The sequence below is a fragment of the Lithobates pipiens genome, unplaced genomic scaffold, assembly GCF_037356315.1.
Source record: "Lithobates pipiens isolate NorthernLeopardFrog02 unplaced genomic scaffold, aLitPip1_a1.2 Scaffold_22, whole genome shotgun sequence".
Taxonomy (NCBI): domain Eukaryota; kingdom Metazoa; phylum Chordata; class Amphibia; order Anura; family Ranidae; genus Lithobates; species Lithobates pipiens.
This window is the reverse complement of record NW_027507784.1, coordinates 118,194,244-118,216,095: the sequence shown is the minus strand read 5'-3', so window position 1 is coordinate 118,216,095 and position 21,852 is coordinate 118,194,244. Positions and strand designations below refer to the sequence as shown.

The 21,852-nt window shown below is 39.9% G+C and overlaps 1 protein-coding gene across 8 annotated transcripts in view; it reads left to right on the top strand.

The window, feature by feature from the left end:
• The window catches only part of NCKAP1 (NCK associated protein 1), a 175,174-nt gene extending 156,121 nt beyond the window's left edge, over positions 1-19,053 (top strand). For all 8 annotated transcript variants that reach the window (XM_077448133.1, XM_077448135.1, XM_077448132.1 and 5 more), the window contains 6 exons: positions 5,751-5,831; positions 9,559-9,652; positions 13,236-13,352; positions 13,440-13,549; positions 16,954-17,043; positions 18,028-19,053. In XM_077448133.1, coding sequence (XP_077304259.1) covers positions 5,751-5,831; positions 9,559-9,652; positions 13,236-13,352; positions 13,440-13,549; positions 16,954-17,043; positions 18,028-18,144 — 609 coding nt within the window. In that variant the 3' untranslated portion in view covers positions 18,145-19,053. The remainder of the gene's footprint in view (positions 1-5,750; positions 5,832-9,558; positions 9,653-13,235; positions 13,353-13,439; positions 13,550-16,953; positions 17,044-18,027) is intronic.
• The last annotated feature ends 2,799 nt before the right edge of the window (positions 19,054-21,852 follow it).

The following is a 21,852-nucleotide window of genomic DNA, read 5'->3' as shown; positions in this document are numbered from 1 at the left end:
CAATGATCCCAAACATACAGCAAAATCTACAAAGGAATGGTTCACAAATAAATGTATCCAGGTGCTAGAATGGCTAAGTCAAAGTCCAGACCTGAATCCAATCGAGAATCTGTGGAAAGAGCTGAAAACTGCTGTTCACAAACGCTCTCCATCCAACCTCACTGAGCTCGAGCTGTTTTGCAAGGAAGAATGGGCAAGAATTTCAGTCTCTCGATGTGCAAAACTGATAGAGACATACCCCAAGCGACTTGCAGCTGTAATCGCAGCAAAAGGTGGCTCTACAAAGTATTAACGCAAGGGGGCTGAATAATTTTGCACGCCCTACTTTTCATTTTTATATTGGTTAAAAAAGTTTCAAAAATCCAATAGATTTCGTTCCACTTCACAATTGTGTCCCACTTGTTGGTGATTCTTCACAAAAAATAAAAATGTTATATCTTTATGTTTGAAGCCTGAAATGTGGCAAAAGGTTGAAAAGTTCAAGGGGGCCGAATACTTTCGCAAGGCACTGTATACACTGTAGTTTTACACAACTGAGGTGCAGTCATAAGTACCATTTTTAAATACTGAAGTTGTGTTTGCTGACCTTCAACCAAATATATTAGTTTCCTGGCCATCTTTGGCTTTACTACTTTGAATTGCTAACTTGGAACAATTTTGCAAATTATAAGAATTAAAGTGGAAGTCCATGCTAAAAGTGAAATTCCTGCATCTATAGACACCAACGATCTAACACTAACCTATCTAACCCTGTAAAGAAATAATCAGTATGCTTACCTTTTTGGAAGCCGCTCCGACCTGATCCTTCGCTGTGTAGGCAGGTGCAGAGGACAGGGACGATGATGGAAGCCCCATAGTAAGTCTATGGGTGACGTCACTTCCCATTCATTTCACAGCCGTTGACACCTCTGTCCTCTGCAGCGCTTCCGCCGCTGGGGATCGGGTTGGATCGCCTTCCAAAAAGGTATGTATACTGATTTATTTGGCTAGATAGGTTAGTGTTAAATCGTTGGTGTCTATAGATGCAGTGGTTTTAGTTTTAGCACAGACTTCCTTTTTAAGTCATATCGTGATCCACAGTTCAAGCAGGCTCTCTATATTCTTAGTGTGGGTTTTTCTTTTAAAATAAAAAAAAATAGACAATGGCTTCTCAAACCTAGACACATCATAAATGTCAGAACCATTTTTGCTACACTCTGATTATAAACTCCACATTCCAGCATGCCAGTGTAATGGTTGCTTTTCGATATGGTCAGGTGTATAATTGAAGACTTTACAAGTGCTTATTTTCTCACATGCATCTAAAGTAGAACAGCGCGTTTGATGTTCCAGCTGTTCAGATTGACTCATCCTCTTTAATACTTCAGAGTGCTAACTGTGAAAAGAGATAATGGTAGTAATCCTTCATTTTAGCGTGCCATTGTTCTGTCTTTTTGAACCCTCTCCATTTACGCACACTGTTCTAGCTGTAGTTTACACAAGAATACAGCAGATCATATGCTTCCCTTTTGAAAACTTAAATGAGAATGTGTTAACCTTTTAGCCCCCATAGCCCAAATTTTGTCTGAATCAACTTAGAAAGCATGCAAATAGAAAAAAACCCTTTCACTTGGTCTAGTGTCAAACCTTGAAACAAAGCTCAGGCCCCAGAGATGCATTGCTTTTAGTGGTGAAGTTGAGCTGCATCAGATTGTGCGCTTTCCAGCAGTCTCCACTTAAAAGGGAAGCTGCTTTTTAACTTTTGTTGCTGAAAATTAGGTCCTCTTAAAATGTATTTGTGTTTCTGATGAATCTGCATTTAGGCAGGGCAGTAAAATAAGCTTTGCAAGAAACGTGGATTACCTCAATATGCTTTGTTTTAGTTTTCAAAGTGGAAACTGTAGGAGCGGTTGTTTACAACAGTGTATGGACTGCTTCTATATATATTTTGTATAATCTTGTTAATAAGGATTAATGGGAATCAGTCCGGAAAACTTGAAATGAGCAGAGGCACGAGACAGGGATGTCCACTCTCCCCGTTGCTCTTTGCGCTGGCGATGGAGCCGCTGGCAATAGCCGTCAGGTCACATCCTGAGATAACTGGGTTTCAAAGGGGGGGGGGTAGAGAGGAGAGGATCGCCCTATATGCGGACGATGTTCTCCTCTTTTTGGGAGATACTGGGCAATCGCTTGAGAAAGTAATCAAAGTGGTAGAAAAGTTTGGAGGCTTTACGGGGTTATTAATAAACTGGGGGAAATCAGAACTGCTCCAGGTTGATGGCCTGAGGGATGTGACCGCATCAGGGATTCCACAAATGGAGGTAGTAGTGGCATTGAAATATCTAGGCATATATTTAACATCAGATGTTAGCCAATATGTGGATAGGAATGTGGGTCCGTTGTTGAGCAAATTTAAGAAGAACTGCGACGCCTGGAGTCGGCTTCCCCTGTCAGCGGCAGGCCGATGCAGTCTAATCAAGATGATATGGCTGCCACAATTGTTATACATACTGCATAACGCACCAGTTTGGATATGTAAGAAGTGGTTTAGAAAAATTGAAACTCTCTTCCGGGAGTTAATTTGGAAAAAGGGAAAGGCGAGAATTCGGCTGCAGGCGTTGCAGTTACCAACAGATAGAGGGGGAGCGGCGGTGCCCAGCCCTAGGAACTACTACCTAGCAGCACAGCTACAACACATGGTGGATAGCGATCAGAAAGAGGTGGGTAATTTAAATAGGGGGGGGAGGTTGATAGAAACCCCGCATGAAACCCTGACTGATGCTTTAGAGGCGAATTCCTTTAAGTATAAGGTCCCTACAATAGTAATGATGCGGAAAATATGGATAACGGTAAAAAAACGGACAGGATGCAGGGAATGGTCAGAATACACGCCCCTATGGGATAATAAGAACTTGCAGGAGGTATTGTCAGTAGGAAAAATTAATGTATGGGAGAGGAAAGGGATAACAAGACTGGGTCAATTATATGAGGATGGAACTCTGAAGTCATTTATGGACTTAAAAGAGGAATATAGCATACCCCAACAGACATTTTTCCGATATTTACAAATCAGGCATGCCCTGGAAGCACAATTTGGCTCCCAGACACCTGTACTGGACAGGACATCACTAGCACAGAAGATAAACTCGATGGATAAGTCCAGGGGGTTTATCTCGACCATGTATGAATCATTATGTAAAAATCCTAATGGGGAAACCGACCTGGTTAAACAAAAGGAGAAATGGGAGGAAGACATAGGTGTAATGTCTGATGAACAGTGGAAGAGAGTATTGGAGCTTGGGCCACTAACCTCAATTTCCCCATCACAAAAAATATCGCATTTAATGTTGATACACCGAGCCTATTTTACCCCCAAAAAGCTGTTTAGGTTCGGTAAGAGGACAGATGCTAATTGTCCTAGATGTGGTGGCTTTGGAGACCTCATACACATGGTGTGGAGGTGTCCAAAGCTATTCCGGTACTGGGAGGAAATAGTTGAAACTATAAACAGAATATTTGGGACAAAGCTGGACCTAGATCCAGGTACATGTATACTGGGTTATAGGAGAAACCGGGGGGAAGGGTGGAATATAACAACTGTAGTTACACGATGTTTGTTTCAAGCGCGGAAGTTGATAGCGCAAAGGTGGCAGGCGACGGAAGCACCCCTATTGAGTGATTGGACCCAAGTTATCAATGAGTTGGTGTGGAAGGAAAGAACGGTATATATACGTAGGGGAAACCTCAAAGGGTTTGAGAAAATATGGGCCCCTTGGTGGAAGGGAATGGAGCACCCAATGGATTAATACTACTGCACGAGGATAGGAGTAGAAAGAGGTTAATACCTATTAATAGCTGAGTCCCGAAATAGTGACAGTTATGGAGACTGTGTGATGTTTAACTGGTACAGAGGTGGGATAGGGGGGAGGGGGAAGGAAGGGAGGGTTAGGGAGATAAGAAATTGGACATGTTAGATAGCAAACCTTATTGTATTATGTTTTTTTACTTGTGTTTTTATGAAGTGTACGGTTGTTTAAAATACATCTGGATATTGTTATGATAAATTGAAATAATAAATAAAGAGAAATTAATTTAAAAAAAATATATATTTTGTCCTCATGAAAGCAAACATAAAACAGACAAAACAATTATTTAAAAAGAGGTGCTTTGGGGACCTTGATTTAGGCTTAACTCTGGGTTCCCCATTGCACCCCAACCCCTGCCCCCTTGTTTTCTTTTTAAACGAATAGCTATAATAAGGGGCATTCAGAGAGATATATATTTCTTTAACTCACTACAGTCTGTGATCATTTGATTGTCAGGACCCAAGTTTTATCTCTTCAACAGAGCACAGGAGACGGGGTCCTTGTTTTAGTGTCCGGCAGGTGATGACCACGAGTACCATCCTACATCTGCACATCTGTAGTGCTGGATTACCAGTCTCCTACATGTGGAAATAGCGCTAGCAAGGGACCCGGATGACAGATTTAAGCTGGCCATAGATGGTTCAAACCATCGATCTGCAGCATGTCTTTTTATTTTTTTTTACCTGTGATTATGGCCAGTGGCTATTATGCTATGCATCACTGTTAGTAGCTCCCCATCAACACTGTGTTGATGAAGGAATAGATTGTATCATCTATGTCCTGCCACCTTCGAAAAGGTGTTTGAAAAAGTAAAGCCTTGGGGAGATTTCCTGTCTCAGTGGCAAATTACGTATCGATGTTACTATTTTAAGAGCCGCTATTCGCCATCCTGGCCATATCATCAAGGCCATTTGAATGGGCAATTATAAGTGCATTTTGAAATGTTGCAATCATTTGAAATGGAAGCCGAAGCTACTGTATTAACACATGCTTGTAGGATAGAGGCTGTCCCAGTTGGCTAATCCAGTAAGGTGAAGAGATGAGTCATGTCAAGGGATAGCAAAGAATTAATTCAGTTAAAGCTAAAATGTAAGAAAACAAATCAACATGGGAAAGGTGTCCCCACTTTTGCTACTACTGTTGATGAAAGGGCGCTTCCTGATCTTAGAGGAGGAAATATCCCTGCTGCAGAAAAGTGGATTTTCTTAATTTACACTCAAGGGTTCCACTTGGTCTTAACCGCAGGTGGGATATAAACTTATTTCTAAAGAGATTTACAGTTACCAATTATTGATACCTAGCATAAGGACTGTCAGCAGCCTACATTTTTTTTATAAGCAAAGAATTGGAAACTACTTTTTTTTTTAAAGAAATCATATTTACCTAGGTCCCCCTCTAGTGCTAAGAGTGAGAACTGAGCGATCAAAGACAATTGATCAGTTCTCGGTCCTCTGTGAGCGAAGAACTGTTGACTGTCAATCACCAGCTCTTTTCTCTGCCTTTTTAATTCTGTCAGTTTTGTTTTTATTCATGCATTATTACCCGTTTGCTGCATGTACTGTATGTGAGCAATCAGAATTGTTTGCATCCATAGCAGGTGGTTACTTTTATATTGAGGTCTGTATCTTGTACTACGTTTTTTGACCATACCCAATTATAATGATTTAGGATCATAATTCTGTCTTGAAAGCGCCATAAATACTTTTCCAAATGGATGGTTTAATGCTGTTTTAGAGAGTTCATTGGAAAATCTATTTTTGATATTCATAATCTATTTCATGCCTGACATTTTAGCAGCAAACTTCTTGAACAACTTGTTTCATAAATGCATAGTGAATATCTTTTATCAGCTGTTTAGCAGATCAGAGGGACTGGTGTAATAACAGTTTTCAATCCTTCTTTCAGGTCTTATCTTACCACATTCCTTTCCTTGTAAGTTCTGTGGAAGACTTCAAGGATCACATTCCAAGGGAGACTGACATGAAGGTAAGAGACTGTACCATGAAGCAGCAACACCCACTCAGAGGAGTTCTTCTCCTACCTTAAGTAGTCAAACTGTAAAAAGTAGTTCAGATAAAGTAAACTTGGCTAGAAAACAAAGGCTCCCGTTTGCCTCCTCCCTAAAGTGGTAAAGGCTGAAGTTTTTTTTTTTTTTTTTTTTATCTTAATGCATTTAGATAAAAAACTTTCTGTGTGCAGCAGCAACCCCCCCCCCCCCCTCCCCCCAATACACACCTGAGCCTCATCTCAATCCAGTAGTGTTGTACAAAAGACTTGGCTATCTGGGACTCTCCCTCCTAAATGGCTGAGACATAGAGCGGGTGCCATTGGCTCCCGCTGCTGTCAATCAGTGAGCCAATGAGGAGAGAGAGGGGATGGGGTCGAACCGCAGCTCCATGTCTGAGTGAAGACACAGAGCAGCTGCTCGGCTTTGTTGCCCCATAGCAAGCTGCTTGCTATGGGGGCACTTGACAGGTGGGAGGAGCCACGAGCTCCAAAGAGGGACCCGAGTAGAGAAGGATCTGGGCTGCTCTGTGCAAAAGCACTACTCAGAGCAGGTGTGACATGTTTGTTATTTTTAAACAACAAAAAACAAGACTTTAGTATCACTTTAAAATATTTGTTGGTCATCCAAATAAAGTATGAGAGTTGGAATGTTTGTTTTCCCTTCTCTCATTTTTGGTCAGCGACTTGGGATGTATTCTAAAGCTTCACCAGGACAGCTGGGAAACTAGCACAATTTTACTGTGGTCAGCAATAGCAGACTGCATCACAATGGTCATCAATGGCAGGCTATACATTTCCCCCCATGCCAATTGGTGTACTTTGTGTTTTTCTACAAGATCTGTGCAGTGATTCAGTGTGAAAACTGAAAAAATAAAGACCAGACACTGCTGCTCTTTCTTTGTAGAGGGTGAATAGTCCTGTATACAGTTTCTCGCAGAGGCACAGGAAAATGTGACAAAGGAAAATATTGTATCATAAGGTTCATTGTAACTACACCAATACAAAGTACATTCACTTGTAGGACCAAGAACCCCAAGTTCAACCATGTTCTCCCACTGCCATTATTAAAGTTTCCAGAATAAAGCTGCTAGTTTCCCAATGAACTGAATATGGTTTTCTAAGTCTTAGTTGTATCGCACAATAAGACCTCATGCACGCTGGACATTCTAAAAATGCCAGTAGCATTAGCTGTAACTTTACAATGAGTTTTTTACTTTTTGTTTTTAAGCTTTTATCAGAGTTAAATAATTTTTACAGCTGAAAAGGTCCTCTTAAAACCTACTAGTGCTGGGGGTTTTTTTTTTCCAGCCAGAAAACGCCCCTGCCAAAATACGCTGATAACTTATGTGTGCATGCAAACCACAGTTGTAAAAACGTCTAGTATGTATGAGGCCTACAGGACAGAGACTTGATATTCATGGACCCTGCGTTAAGATAGTACCTTCAGGTGACTGGACACTTGCAAAGAATGCATTACAAATCTACATTTGATCAGATGCTTGAGGGCAGAGGAGAGGAGAGATCTGGGGTCTAATAGACCCTTTAGATCTCCCAGTAAAGTATACTGGCCACTGCTCATGCAAGGGATGTTGTCCATTCCTTGTGATAGCAATAAAGTTGATCAACATTTTTTTTTTAAGGGGCCGTGTCAATTATTATTTTTTTTTTTAAATACAATAAAAAAAAAAAGAAAATGCTACCACACAAATGCTAACGCAAACGGTGATCACACCACAAGTGAGGTATCGTCACAAATGTTAGATTAAGAGCAATAATTCTAGCAACAGACCTCCTGTGTAACTTTAAACTGGCTTTTAAAATGTTGCCTGTGGAGATTTTTTAGCTACTGTAGTTTGTTACTGTTGGACAGGCATACACACTTTAAAACATGGCATGTTGGGTATCTATTTACCTAGCGTAACATCACCTTTAATATTTTACCAACAAGTTTGTTGTTATTGTTTGTGCACACTAAAATGAACTACTTTCCACCCGGCCAATATACATAAACGGCCAGGTGGGCGCTCTCTCCTGAGTGGACGTTCGGGAACACGACACATCTCCGATCGACAGGAGGGCTCTGTGATTGGCCCTCCTGATCACATGATGGCCGTGTCCAATCACAGTGGTTATATGATGTCTAGGCAATCGGCTCTCTTCTGCTCACACGGAAGTTGTCGGTGAGGAGAGCGGATCGCTGCAGCTGGCTGGTGATCAGTGAGTATGAGCAGTTTTTTTTTTTTTTACAGCTTTTTGTCACCACACAATGTAAAACACAGATGTCCCCAAATAATAACACCTGTCCCCCACATATGTCCCACTAAAATCATATGCCTCAGTGATTATCTGCTCCCATATGTCTGTTATCACCTGCGCACATCTGTACATGATCATTTCTGTACATATGTCCATGATCACAAACCAATTATACACTTAATGGAATTTTTTTTTTACCAAAAACATATAGAAGAATACATTTTGGCTTAAATTTATGACAAAATTAGATTTTTATTAGATTTCTTTTAAATAGAAAAAAGAAAATATTGCTTTTTTTTTCCAAATTTCTGCTCTTCTTTTTTTTTTTTTTTTTTTTTGCTTATATCGCAAAAAATAAAAAAACGGAGTCATGAATAAATACCACCAAAAGAAAGCTCTATTTGTGTAAACAAAATGATAAAAATGTAATTTGGATGCAGTGTAGAACGACCGCGCAATTGTCACTGAAAGTGTGAGAGCGCTGAAAGCTGAAAATTGGCCTGGGAAGGAAGGGGGTGAAAGTGCCCAGTATTGATGTGGTTAAGTAAATAGCTTTTTTCTCTTTCTCTTTTCCCCTCAAAATTTGCATTTTAAAAATGGCTGCGCAAATATCATAGAACATAAAAAAAATTACAAAAACCATCATTTTATTCTCTGGGTCTCTGTGTTCAAAACATAAATGTTTGGGGGTTCTAAGCACTTTTCTAGCAAACAAAATATATATTTTTACATGTGTGTTGGTGGGAAGTGTCAGAATTGTCCAAGTGGTTAAAGTATAACTGACTTTATCGAGTAATTTTAGCCTGCTAGGACTGCTAACGTTTATCCAAATTTATTTATTTTTTTCTGGGATGGGGTACCTTTTTTTTGACATACCTGCTCCCACTTCCTTAAGCCTTACCTAGGTGAGGATAAAGTCACCTTGGGCCACATTCACCCACTCCCTGCGATAATGTCACATGTCCCAGGATACTGCAAGACTTCAGGTCTTCAGGTCTCCCTGCATCATGAGATGGGAGGCTGGCTGTAAATTATCAGGAAATCGCAGCTGCCTCTCTAATCTAAGATGATAGTGCAACCATTATAAGAATCTGCAGAGGGAAAGATAGAGCTGGACTCTATGCTACAGCAAGTATTTTTTTTTTTTTTTTTTATAGCAGCAGGTGTAGAGTATTTGTACGTGCTGACTTTGATTCTTTTTAAACCAGACATTCTTCATAAACATCTGGAGGACAGAATATCCTTGCACAGTGCTGAAAGTGAGACAATTTATCACTTGCATGCACTGAAGGACTCCTAAGTGGATCCTGGTTACTATAGGTAACACATTCTTTCCTACAGTTGTGTGTGAAATCTGGCTAAAAAGAGGCGCTGTGATGAAAAACCACAGCTGGATATGGGCTGCTTGGAAGAATAACTATTAATGACTTCTGTTTTCCTTTTTTTAAAGGTTGCAATGAATGTGTATGAATTGTCATCTGCAGCTGGATTGCCCTGTGAAATTGATCCAGCCTTAGTCGTGGCATTATCTTCCCAAAAATCTGGTATGTCTTGTATGTTTTTTTGGTAAATTATTTTGTTTTCTCCTAGCATAAAACTTTGCCATTTTTAAAGAATAATCTGAGACAATGTATCAGTTACACACTTATGTGCTTACCTTACACCCTTTACAACCCTCCCCCCTCCCGGAGTTACGTTTTATACACTTCATGTACTAAAAAAATATATATATATATAAGAATTTTATTGCAGGCAACTAATGATGAATGATGTCATAAATGGCGATGAGCTGGGTTTTGGTCCTAAAATAAGTGCAATCCACACAAAGCATATGATAAAAATGTGTAATAGATTGAAGTTCAGTGGAAGCTTCGTGCCAAAACAATTACTAGATGCACAAATATAGACTTCTTTTCAATAGAAAAAAATCCACATTTTCTTAATCGTACGTCACAGGACACCAATTTATTTATGTCACGTACTTGTATAGCGCCGTCAATTTACGCAGCGCTTTACATATACATTGTACATTCACATCAGTCCCTACCCTCAAGGAGCTTATAATCTAAGGTCCCTAACTCACATTCTTTCATACTAGGGACAATTTAGACATGATCCAATTAACTTACTAGCTTGTCTTTGGAGTGTAGGAGGAAACCGGAGTAACCGGAGGAAACCCACGCAGGCACAGGGAGAACATGCAAACTCCAGGCAGGTAGTGTCGTGGTTGGGATTCGAACCAGCGACCCTTCTTACTGCTAGGTGAAAGTGCTATCCACTACACCACTGTGCAAATGACTACTTGGGTTATGCTACCACCTACAAGTGTATGAACACTGGCCAGAAAAGGCAGAAATCCCTGTTCTGGCATAACCACTTTCAGCTTAGTTAAGCCTCAGTTTTTCTACAAGAAATGGGGATTTTCTACTGGAGCTGTGCACTGGCAGGACGTTAAAAAAAAAAAAAAAAAGTCCTGCAAGCGCCATCTTTGAGGCGCTGTAGGAGCAGGGTATAATAGGTCTTCTGTTCCCTTTTCACTCTGTCCAAAACTAATTAAAAAGTTTGTCTTTAGTTATACTTAAAGGGGTTTTGAACTTGGTTGGTAAATCTTAGAGGAAGTAAACTTCCTCTTTGTCTCCCTGCAAAGGTAAAGCATAATGGACTACTATGCATTGCATAGTAGTCCATTATGTGTCACTTACCTGACACAGGAGCCATCAATGTCCCCTGTAGCACGGAGCTTCCAGTTCCCCCTCCCCCCCCCCCCCCCCAGATATTGCTGCTCCGGCCACTCACTGTGAATGGCCGGAGCAGTGATGACGCACGGGAGCCGCCACTAATGGCATATCTCCGTTAGCAGCAGCATGCTCAGTGTGCCTGCGCGCCGCTGTCTACTGGGCATGCGCCATAGTCAGTGGTGCTGGTTTTTTGTAAATATCTCCTAAACCGTGTAGGCTTACCTGTAGGTCAAAGTGGTTTGTAAGGGTTTACAACCACTTTAAGTTGCCTTTGCATATGTGCACAGCAGTATGCTTTCTTTGTTGTGTTCGAATACAGGTTGTGTTGCTGAAAAAATTGGTTTACTTCCAAACTGTAAAAATATAAACACCAATGACTGCAAAACCTCATAGAGATTCTGCAAATACATATGACGATTTAAAGTGTAAAAATTCTGTATGAGTAAGATTATAAATTTACTGAAGAATTTTAAATTTATGTAAAATAGACAGTTAACACTGCACATGTTCTATATTTGAATTGTATGTCTCATACCAGATTTTAAACTTTAAATTGGAACTATACTCTCCTTCAGTCCAACATGCAGAATCCCAGAGCTCCCCTCCGGCTGCTGATATCTTCAGGCGGCTGGTTTCTGGGTCTCAGTGATTGGCCACTTTTGTTGGCCAGGCCGAGATTGTCACTCCCACGCATGTGCTAGAGTTCTGTTAACTTCAATATTGCCAAATTTGTACAATGAGTTGTGTATGCACAGCGCAAAGTACAGGGGTACACAGGTAAGTAACTCTAACTCTAATGCAGCAGAGACCAAGAGACCGGTCTCTTCTGCATTAAAAATCCTGCCTGCTTGCTCATCCACCCCCCTCTTTTAAGTTCCACGTTCTTCTAAGAAGCTGCATCAACTAGCATAACCATATTTTAAAGCAGACCATACACACTTTTGCTAAGCCACATCCCTTTAGGGACTGCAGTCAGTCATTATATTTTATGCAGATCACCTCCTACATTAAAATAGGTTGTTAGGCACCAAAAATATCACCCCAATGCTAACGTAACTGGTGTAATGATTTCTGCCGTTGATGAAAATATTTAATCTTTACTTTCTCCTTTTTATAGTGTCATGAACTGTATTTTAAACATTTACCCCTCCTATGTGGTTTTACTTGTGAAAATACATTGGGGGTCGTTTTTTTGTGGTTTGTTCATTTTATTTCAATCCACAATTTGTTTATCTGACTTGGACCTACTTGTGGCAGCAACGGCCGTTTAATTAGAAAGCCACAGATGAGTTTGTTGGAAGCACAGTGTTAAAACTAAGCAATGTTGACCTGCACTGAAAGCATCAGCTGACAATACTATCTGGTTAATAAAAACTATATATACTGTACATTTTAACTTTTTAAAAAGTTAAGGAAAATGTAATGAAGTTCTGTGAAGCAGCTGATGAACCAGTAGAACTCCTAACTAATATTGGTTATTACATTTGTGCATGTCATAAAAAACTGTTGAAATAGAAGTATAAATTAATAAGCTTCTAAAATGGTGAACCTATTTCAAAAGTGCATGTAGCTGTTTTAATTAAAGTTCCACTTTAAGAAGCAGTTGACTGTCATTGTAGATAGCCAAGTCCATTTTCAAATAATTTTCCTTTTATTAAACCCATGCATTTCCCGTGTGTATTGTATGTGTTTTCTGTATAGTTCTACTAGAGAGTACTCACTTGCTCTTTAAATTGCAGTGCAATTCATTTCCCAGAATTCATTTGTAAAAATACATCACTTCTATTGACGTGCTTTGGATGCTTTTTAAGTTTTGTTAACTGTGCCCCTGAGTTAACTCAGCAGAAAAAACCCAGGTGCCACAGATCATTTTAGATCATAGTTGCTTTCTTTTGTAGAACAATATACATACCATTAAAACTGTATATAGGGGTTGTAGAAGTGTGTGTGTACTCTTGAAGAGGGGACTGTTATCACCTTGTCTTTGTTATTTTTAAAATGCTTTTGCACAGAGCAGTCCCAATCCTCTTCTGGGTTGCTCCCCTGGTGCTCCAGGCCCCTCGTCTTCATCATGTCCCCCTATGGAATACCGCTTTCAATGGGATCACCCATGTGGGCCCGCGCCCAAGTTCCACTGCTGCGTCCATCGATGTGGACAGCGGGACTCTGCCCCACCCCCTGCTCACGTGCCACTGGATTTGAATGACAGCAGGGGAAGAGCCAATGGCCCCTGCTGCTGTCAATCTTTCCAATGAGGAGAGAGACGTGCACATTGGGGGTGGGGCTGCAGCACAGGCTTTTCACCTTTTAATGCATTAAGATGAAAAACCTCGAGGCTTTACAACCATTTTAGATTGTATAGCTAAAGCAATTTCCTCTTTCATTGCAGAAACAATCAGTCCAGAGGAAGAGTACAAAATTGCCTGCCTTCTCATGGTCTTTGTGGCCGTGTCTTTGCCAACCTTGGCTAGCAACGTGATGTCTCAGTACAGCCCTGCCATAGAAGGTATTGTAATGTTGTTCAATAAGCCAGAAAGATGCATTGTTGTGCATAGCAACTGTGTATGCACTAACCATTTTCTTTTTGATTTAGGTCACTGCAATAATATTCACTGCCTAGCAAAGGCCATCAACCAGATTGCTGCAGCTTTATTTACCATTCACAAAGGAAGTATTGAGGATCGTCTTAAGGAGTTCTTGGCTGTACGTATAACTTGTCATGCAGGCATTTGGTATATTTCTCCATGCAGTCAGAGCCGAATTTATTTATGCTTGTCTAAGTGCTTGAGAGCTGTCATTGGGCTTATTGTCACATGTGATGTATATATTTGCTATATACGAATCTGGAAACCATTTCCAGTAAACCTTGGTTCATTTAAGATGTATGTGCAGTGGAAATTTTGTAGATGTAAAACATATCCCAGCTCTGTTACATTGTAGAGATCTTATATACCACTATGCATAGCTTTTGTACAGACTTGCCTTAAATGTGCAATTTATCTTTGAGCACTTGTTCTGAAACTAGAATAAACCCCTTCTTGTCCAGGGGTAATTGAAACCTTTGTGACCAGACCATAGTTTGCCATTTTGTTGTGTTGGTTTACTGAACCTTAGTTTGGCAGAGTTTTTGTTTTTTAAAAAGCACCTATAGCTTATCTAATGCATACTAATTCTTAACTAATATCTTGGCAAATATTTTCATTAAAATGCATTTATTGGCTAGTTATCTTAATCTAAATGTACACTTTGGTATATTAGATACCGGTATATAGTTGAAACAATCTGAAGCTTTATCTTGTGCCATACTCAAGCCTATTAAATGTCCTCCAGCTATTATAGTAGACAAAACCAGATATTCAGTAAGTGGTATAAAAGGTTCTTTTTTATTTCTCTATTTTACACATTTTACTGGAGGATGCTAAAAACAAAATTCATTATGGTGTAATTTGTTGATAAATATTCCATATGTACAGTGAGGAAAAGCTCCCAATGATTATGGGGATACCTCACATGTGAACATTAATAGCTGTATAGGCATTTTATTGGACCGCAAGCAGATGGAGCCGCAGCAGCTGGTGCTCCATTTTAAAAAAAAAATGTTTTTTTTTTTTTGAGGGTCGGGGGAAAGCCCAGCCCGCAAGCCCGCCAGTCTCGCACTTGGCCCACCCAGGCCCCGGGAGGCTTTCCTGGCTTCTCCCCCGGCCAATCTGGTCTCAGGACCTCCTCCTGTACTGATTGGCCAGGAGGAGAAGCAGGAAGATAATGGCGAATGTTGAGTCTAATCACGTGCTTCTAAAAAAAAAAAAAAAAACGCCTATAGAACTCTAAGTGTCCAGTGAAAGACAAGTTGGGTATGCCTGTATGTCAAGAACTAATTGATAGTGCATGTGACTGATTAAATCATTCAAAGAAAAGCAAAGATAAACAATGCCTAAAAAGTTACGAAATTATTAAGGCGGGTGATTGTTCTAAATTATGAGGAAACACTTCAAAAATTAAACTCATTCTCCCTAGAAAATTGATGCTTAAAGAGGAAGTAAACCCTGATGGGTTTACTTCCTCTTTTTTTCCCTGCAAAGGTAAAGCATAATGGACTACTATGCATCGCATAGTAGCTCATTATGTGTCACTTACCTGACACAGGAGCCAGCGAAGTCGCCGCTGATCCCTGTAGTCCGCCGCGTCCATCTTGCTGGTGGCGTCTCGCAGCTCCGACCAATGACAGCGGCGAAGCCGCGATCACGTCACTCCCGCGCATGCGCACGGGAGTCGCGCCTCGCAGCTCCGCCGCTGTCATACGGCGAGGCCGCGATGACGTCACTCCCGCGCATGCGCACGGGAGTCGACAAATTTGGCAAATCCATTCTTGGACTTGCCGCATTTAGTGCGCATGCGCGCCGCTGTCTACGGCGCATGCGCCGTAGACAGCGGTGCCCATTTTCGGGCAAATATCTCCTAAACCATATAGGTTTAGGAGATATTACTTGGACCTACAGGTAAGCCTTAATCTAGGCTTACCTGTAGGTCAAAGTTGTTTGGAAGGGTTTACTTCCATTTTAAGATGGGTTATGCAACATTATACAAATAGTAATCATACCTACAATATGTGGGTCGGTTATTCAATTTAAGGACTCTGAAGAAGACACGTAGTGACAACATGAGGTTGGCCAAAAATCAATGTAGTCGTAACCTGCATAGGTGGTCTTTACAGTCAGAGCGGTGAAGAGGTAGAACTGGCACAGTTAGTGGCTTCAGCAACAAGTGTTAAGAAAGATTTAGATATATGTTGATATAATAGTATTGAGGGGTTTTTATTGTCCAGAAGATTTAGGATCTGTTCACACCTCTGTGCCTTAAATCTGCAGCATTAAAATACACCATTCATAGTGCCTTTTTAGCATGGTGCGTTCTTTATGCAAACCCATGTGAAGTACTAAACAAACAACTTTTGGAGGGACCTAACAAGATATGCTTTTAACAACTACCTTTTTACTATGTTCCTGCTTAAAGTTGCCTTGAGCTTCCCCAAAGTGTCTCCACTTGCTAAAGCCTGGTTCACACGAGAAATCGCACAGGGATGTGCTGTGCATTCATATGCGAGTCACATGCAGTTGTGTGGTGCCATTTCAGCCCATTCATTTTGAATGGGCTGATATTGCACAACAACACACCAAAAGGAGTGCATGCATTACTTTTGGAAATTTTCTGCAACTTCTGTACCATGTGAGCCGGTGTGGGCAAGTGGCCTGCATTTGCAATCTGCGTTTGGGGTTTCCTTAACTTAATTTTGACAGGGAATGCGAGTTTCCCGCTCCACGGTCTTATGTGAACCGGCTCTAATAATGTATCTTGGACATGCACCAGTCCCCTGTCCTGCAATACAATGCTCAGTGCCTGAGCAACTTAAAGCAGAGGCCACCATTTTGAGTAAGGGAACCCGGCAGATACCTGGGAAAGACCAATGTAACACCTGAGGGTGGAAGAATTACGAACAGAAGTTACACTTTTGGGTGGAATTCTGCTTTAACAGTAGGTCCAGGGATATTATCATGTGGGGTGTGTTAATAGCTTTGCAGATACAGACACTTGTGAGAGTCTGTATTGTAGTGACCACTTTAAAAGGGTTTTAGGAGACACTGAAGGGGAAAAACTATATCCAGAGGTACATACTGATGGCTTTTACTGTTGAATGTCACCTACAGCTGTTAACTGTGTACTTTGTGAAATGGGTTTACAGTTTTCATGTCTGGTGCAGTTTACAGAAAGTGTATCTAGGGTGAATGGTAATGGGTCTAAGCATACCTGCATTGAATGTGTATATGTAGTATCCTTCCCTTGAAATACACATATGCAATAAATGTAAAATGCCTTGCAAAAGCATCACAATGCATACACAGCACTCTAGAAAATGCATATTTAGTGTTCCTAGAAGTAGACCTAAATCTAGGCCTTTCAGCTGTCTTGGCAATGTGTAAAGATAATGTCTAATGGATCCCTAATGAAAGGAGCCCATATACATTTGTATGTTTATCTTTTACCTGTTCAGCGGACCTGTGTACTTATGTTTCTGTCCACTGTGCTTTTTTTTTTTTTTTTTTTCCTCACAGCTGGCATCTTCTAGCCTCCTGAAAATTGGCCAAGAGACTGATAAAACAACAACAAGAAACCGAGAATCTGTTTATTTGCTGCTAGATATGGTATGTTCTGCAATAATTTCTTCACATCTCACAAAACTTGCTCAACTTACAAGATAGCTCCGTAAAAGCTCCGCACTTGTTGATTGCTCCTTCAGGTAGAACATTTCCAGATACTTTAGCTGTGAACACCAGAAGCTTAGTCCTGGAAGTTTTTGCTAAAGATTTGTACCTGTAGTTCCGCTTTAATCCATGTGGGTGCCCCAGTGACCAATACCGAGACGTGAGGAGTAGGATGGAGGGTGGCTGTGCTGGACTTTCTCTCCAAAAATTGGCATTTGCAAAAAAAATTGCCCTTAGCTAGCAGAACACTTGGGTAGCCATCTTATGTTACTCTACATGCAGCAATTTCAAACATTACAATTTTTTTTTTAAATGACTGGTGTTAAGGATTAGTCTACCCTACACTACAATTTTGATTGTAAATACATATTTATGAGATTTTCATCCCATGCTCATCTCTTTCAGTCATTTCCACCATTTTAATATCGTAGCAGGAAATATCAGGGATGAGCCAATTGAAATTAATGGGTGGACCTTGGAAATCGGGTGCCTGGATGTTTTCCCAATAGCCATCTAAAGTTGCTGGGCAATTTATGCCTCCAGCAATGATACAAAGCTGAAATGTGTGAAGTCAATTGACTCCATTTTAAAATGAGCTGACCCTTGAATTATCAAAAAATTAGGCTTCATGCATGCAGGGCTTAAAGCAATGGTAAACTGCAGCTGGTGGGTGTAAAAAATTAAATAAAAAAATTCACTGCAAAGCAACTGCGTAAAGTAGGGGTTTGATTTGGAAAAAAATCTTTACAGGATGCAAGCTAAGAGTTGATAAAAAAAATAAAAATAAAACCGAATACTTGCAAAGAAGTTCATTCACCCAACTTGTTCAAGCATAACTGTCTAAATTGGTGATTGTTCAAATGTCCTATCTTTTTTGTATAATGCAGTGATTGATGTAATAATCACATTTGTTTCTGCTCACAGATTGTGCAAGAGTCACCATTCCTGACCATGGACTTGCTGGAATCTTGCTTCCCATACGTCTTACTGAGAAACGCTTACCACGCAGTTTACAAACAGAGTGTTACATCCTCTGCATAAACATTTACTTTGTGAAAACACAGCACAAGCTTGTTCAGCCTGAAAACTGTGGAGTATTTTTTCCTGAATGATTGGGAAATGAAAATGGTTTTGTGACTTAAATTCTTCCCCCCCATTCCATTGTACAAGTATTTTTGACAAGTGGTTTCTTCTTTTTTTTTTTTTTGCAGTTGTACTACCAGATAAGCTTGGTTGATTGCACTACATTACATAAAAAAAAATACAAAAATTTAAAAAGTTTCAGAACAGTTTCATCCAGAGAATAAAATAAAAAATATGAGGGGGCAAACTAAAACAAAACACTATTTTTTGCTTTTTTTTTTTTTTTTTTTGATAACTCATCATGCTGAAATATTATTGCTTGTTTATTATTTCAAAGAAATGTATTTAGTGATTATTTTAGATGGTGATATAGGTGACATATGTGTGTAAATTATTTCATATAGGAGAGTTATAATCTGTACCTTTTTATGTTCTTATCGATAACGGTTTGGTTAGGTGATTCTGTGATTTTCTGTGAAGTAATTGCACCATTTACATCTTTTCTTTTTTTTCTCCCCATTGCATTTTGCAGTAAGTTCTAAAACAAAAATTGAAAAAACAAAACAAAATGATCATCTCTCCACATTCTGTGACTACTTATTATTTACAGTACAGACTTCCTTTCCGGTATTTTAAGCAGCAGATGTTTGTAAAAAGCATAGTATTTTTTTTTATTCAACTAACTTCCATAATGCTCTGTTGGCATTAACATTACCATTGTAATCTGCTATATGGTATGACATTCTCATGCATTTATCAAATGTTCATACATTGTTCTTTTTCCCCTTAACCACTTTTATATGTTTTAACTTTTTGAAATTCAAGTGTACCTTCCATAACATACAATAAACACTAGACTGTATCAAAGCAAGGCGTGCAGTGCTTGGATTGAAGCCCTATGTTAAGGGCCCATTCACACGATTGTAACCACTTCAGCCCCGGAATGATTTACCCCCTTAATGACCAGGCCATTTTTTTGAGCGGTCATGTGGCGTGGTAGCCAAACAAGATGTCCTTTTTTTTTTTTTACCACAAGTAGAGCTTTCTTTTGGTGGTATTTGATCACTACTGCGTTTTTTTTTATTTTTTGCACTATAAATAACAAAGAGCAACAATTTAAAAAAAAATAATATATATATATATATATATATATATATATATATATATATATATAAATATATAAATAAATATATATATATATATATATATATATATATATATACATTTTATTTTATTTTTTTTCCTCTCTGCTATAAAACATATCCACTCAAAATAAGTAAAAAAATCGAATTTCTTCATCAGTTTAGTCCAATTTGTCTTTGGCTACATATTTTTGGTAAGAAAGAAGATCCCAATTCGCTTATATTGATTGGTTTACGCAAAAGTTGTAGCGTCTACAAACTATGAGATAGATTTAGAGGCTTGTTTTATTTAAAAAAAAAAAAAAAAATTTTTTTAGAACTAGTAATGCCAGCCATCAGCGATTTTATAGTGGGACTGCGACATTGTGGCGGACTAACTGGACATGAAGTGACAGTTTTTGGGGACCCGTGGCACCAATACAGTGATCAGTGCTAAAAAAAAAAAAAGCACTGATGCTGTATAAATGACACTGGCTGGGAGGGGGTTAACATTGGGCAATGAAAGGGTTATGTGTTCCCTAGGTGAGCTTTCTTACTTTGTGGGGGATGCTTTCACTAGACAGAGAGATCTGTGTTCCTAAATAGTAGGAATCCCAGATCTCTCTCTTCTTCTGGGATTGAAGAATGGTCTGCCTTGTTTATATAGGCAGACTGCCGTTCTGTCATTCTGCCAAACGATCACCGGTAGCCAGCGGACATTGTGGCTGCCGGACACGCTGATTGGCTCCCATTGTGTCCAATCACAGCGGGGAGTGGGTTGCAGGCGGCACGCGTGCATGTCCCAGACCAGGAAGCGCGAACAAAGTACAGGTTTCACTGTTTCCCGCAGCCAGGCTGCCCTGCTGCAGTATATGTGCGGTGGGGAGGTCCAAAAGTAGTTAATGTGCTAATGTGTACACTACCATAAAACAAAGCAACGTACTTTATTAGGTGGTGCCAGTCAGTCTGAAAGTCACTGTAGCACACCTTGCCAACAGAATTGTAGTTCGATGTGCTACCAAAAATTCTAGGTGTACCTTTTCGGTGTATATACAGACCATTCAGATGAATGGACTGCCTTTATGCAATGCATATTAATTTGTGTACGCTTATCCAGTTGAATAGTGTAAATGGACTCTAAGGCCAGCCATACACGGTTCAAATCTTGGCCGGTTCAGCAGGAACGAACTGGACTAGATTCGAACCATTGCAGGCTGAATGCATCAAGTTGATTGATCAACTTTGGTTCAACCAGCCTGCCAGATTCATTTCCGATAATCGCAAGCAGCTGCTATAGCTGCTAGCAACAATCACTGTCTTCTCCCGGTCAGCACGGCTTCCCCCACCCGCTGGGAGAACACTATATTGCTCAGCAGGAGGTATTCCCCTGTCAGCACTGTCTGTGTTGATGGGGGAATTGTGCAAATTAATTTTCTGCAACCCATGTTTGCAGGAAAGAAATTTGTACCGTCTATAGGCTGCTTTAAGCTGAACTACAGGTGAACAGATAAACAGATCTCTACCTACCTCTGTGAATCCTCTAGGTTTTTTTTTCACCAGTGTCCTGAGGTGATGGATCTTTTCTTCCTTACAAAGAAATCACTCTTAGCGTAACTGGCTTATTATTTTATCTTCAGATTCTTCAATTGGCTACCCTTGCATCGGCGCAGGACTCTGTTTTAACACCACATCTAAATCTAGCTCCATCTCAGGCAAGCGACAAAGCAGCCTATCTGACTTTGGCAGTCTTTTTTGCAACTATGTCACAATTTCGAAGGGGCTTTCATACAGCCATCACTGTTCAGCTCCTTTTCCTAGCTCAACCCTATCTACAGAATTCAGATGCTGATATGCCTGCCGTAGAAAGCAGCGGACATTGAAGAATGTGAAGAGGACTGGAAGTGGTGTTGGAGCAGGCTGCGGAAGATTTCTCACCCCCAGCCTCCTATATATGTGAGGTTATAGCTTTACCCAATATGCTTCCAAATGTTGAATTACTGTGAGCAAAAGCCTCGGCATTGCCAGGCTTGAGTCTCCTCTGTCTCACCACTCCACTTTGGGTACAGAGAGACCTGCTAAATCTAAAAAGATATTATTCCCTGTTCATGGGAAACAAAAAAAATTGTAAAAAGACAGTAAACAAAAATTATTGATTTTTATTTTTTTTACATATGCCGCACCAGCCCAAAAAAAAAAATATATATATAATAATCTCAAAATATTAGATCATCACACACTAATAATCACTGATTTGGGTAATTTGTTTACCAAAGAAATGTAACAGAATACATCTTGACAAACTTATGAACAGAAATTTTTTGTATTTTTCAGTTATAGAACAAAAAACAATGAACCCAATAGTAATTAAATGCCACCAAACAAGAAAGCTCTGTTTAAAAAATAAAATAAAAAATGAGTAATTGGCATTAAGTAGGAGAAGGGATCTCACCGCTCCAGCAGCACACATTCAGGCTGTAAACGGTCTCTTCGGCTGGGAAGCCACAGGTGCTGGCTATTACCACTAGCAACTGACGAAAAAAAGAGC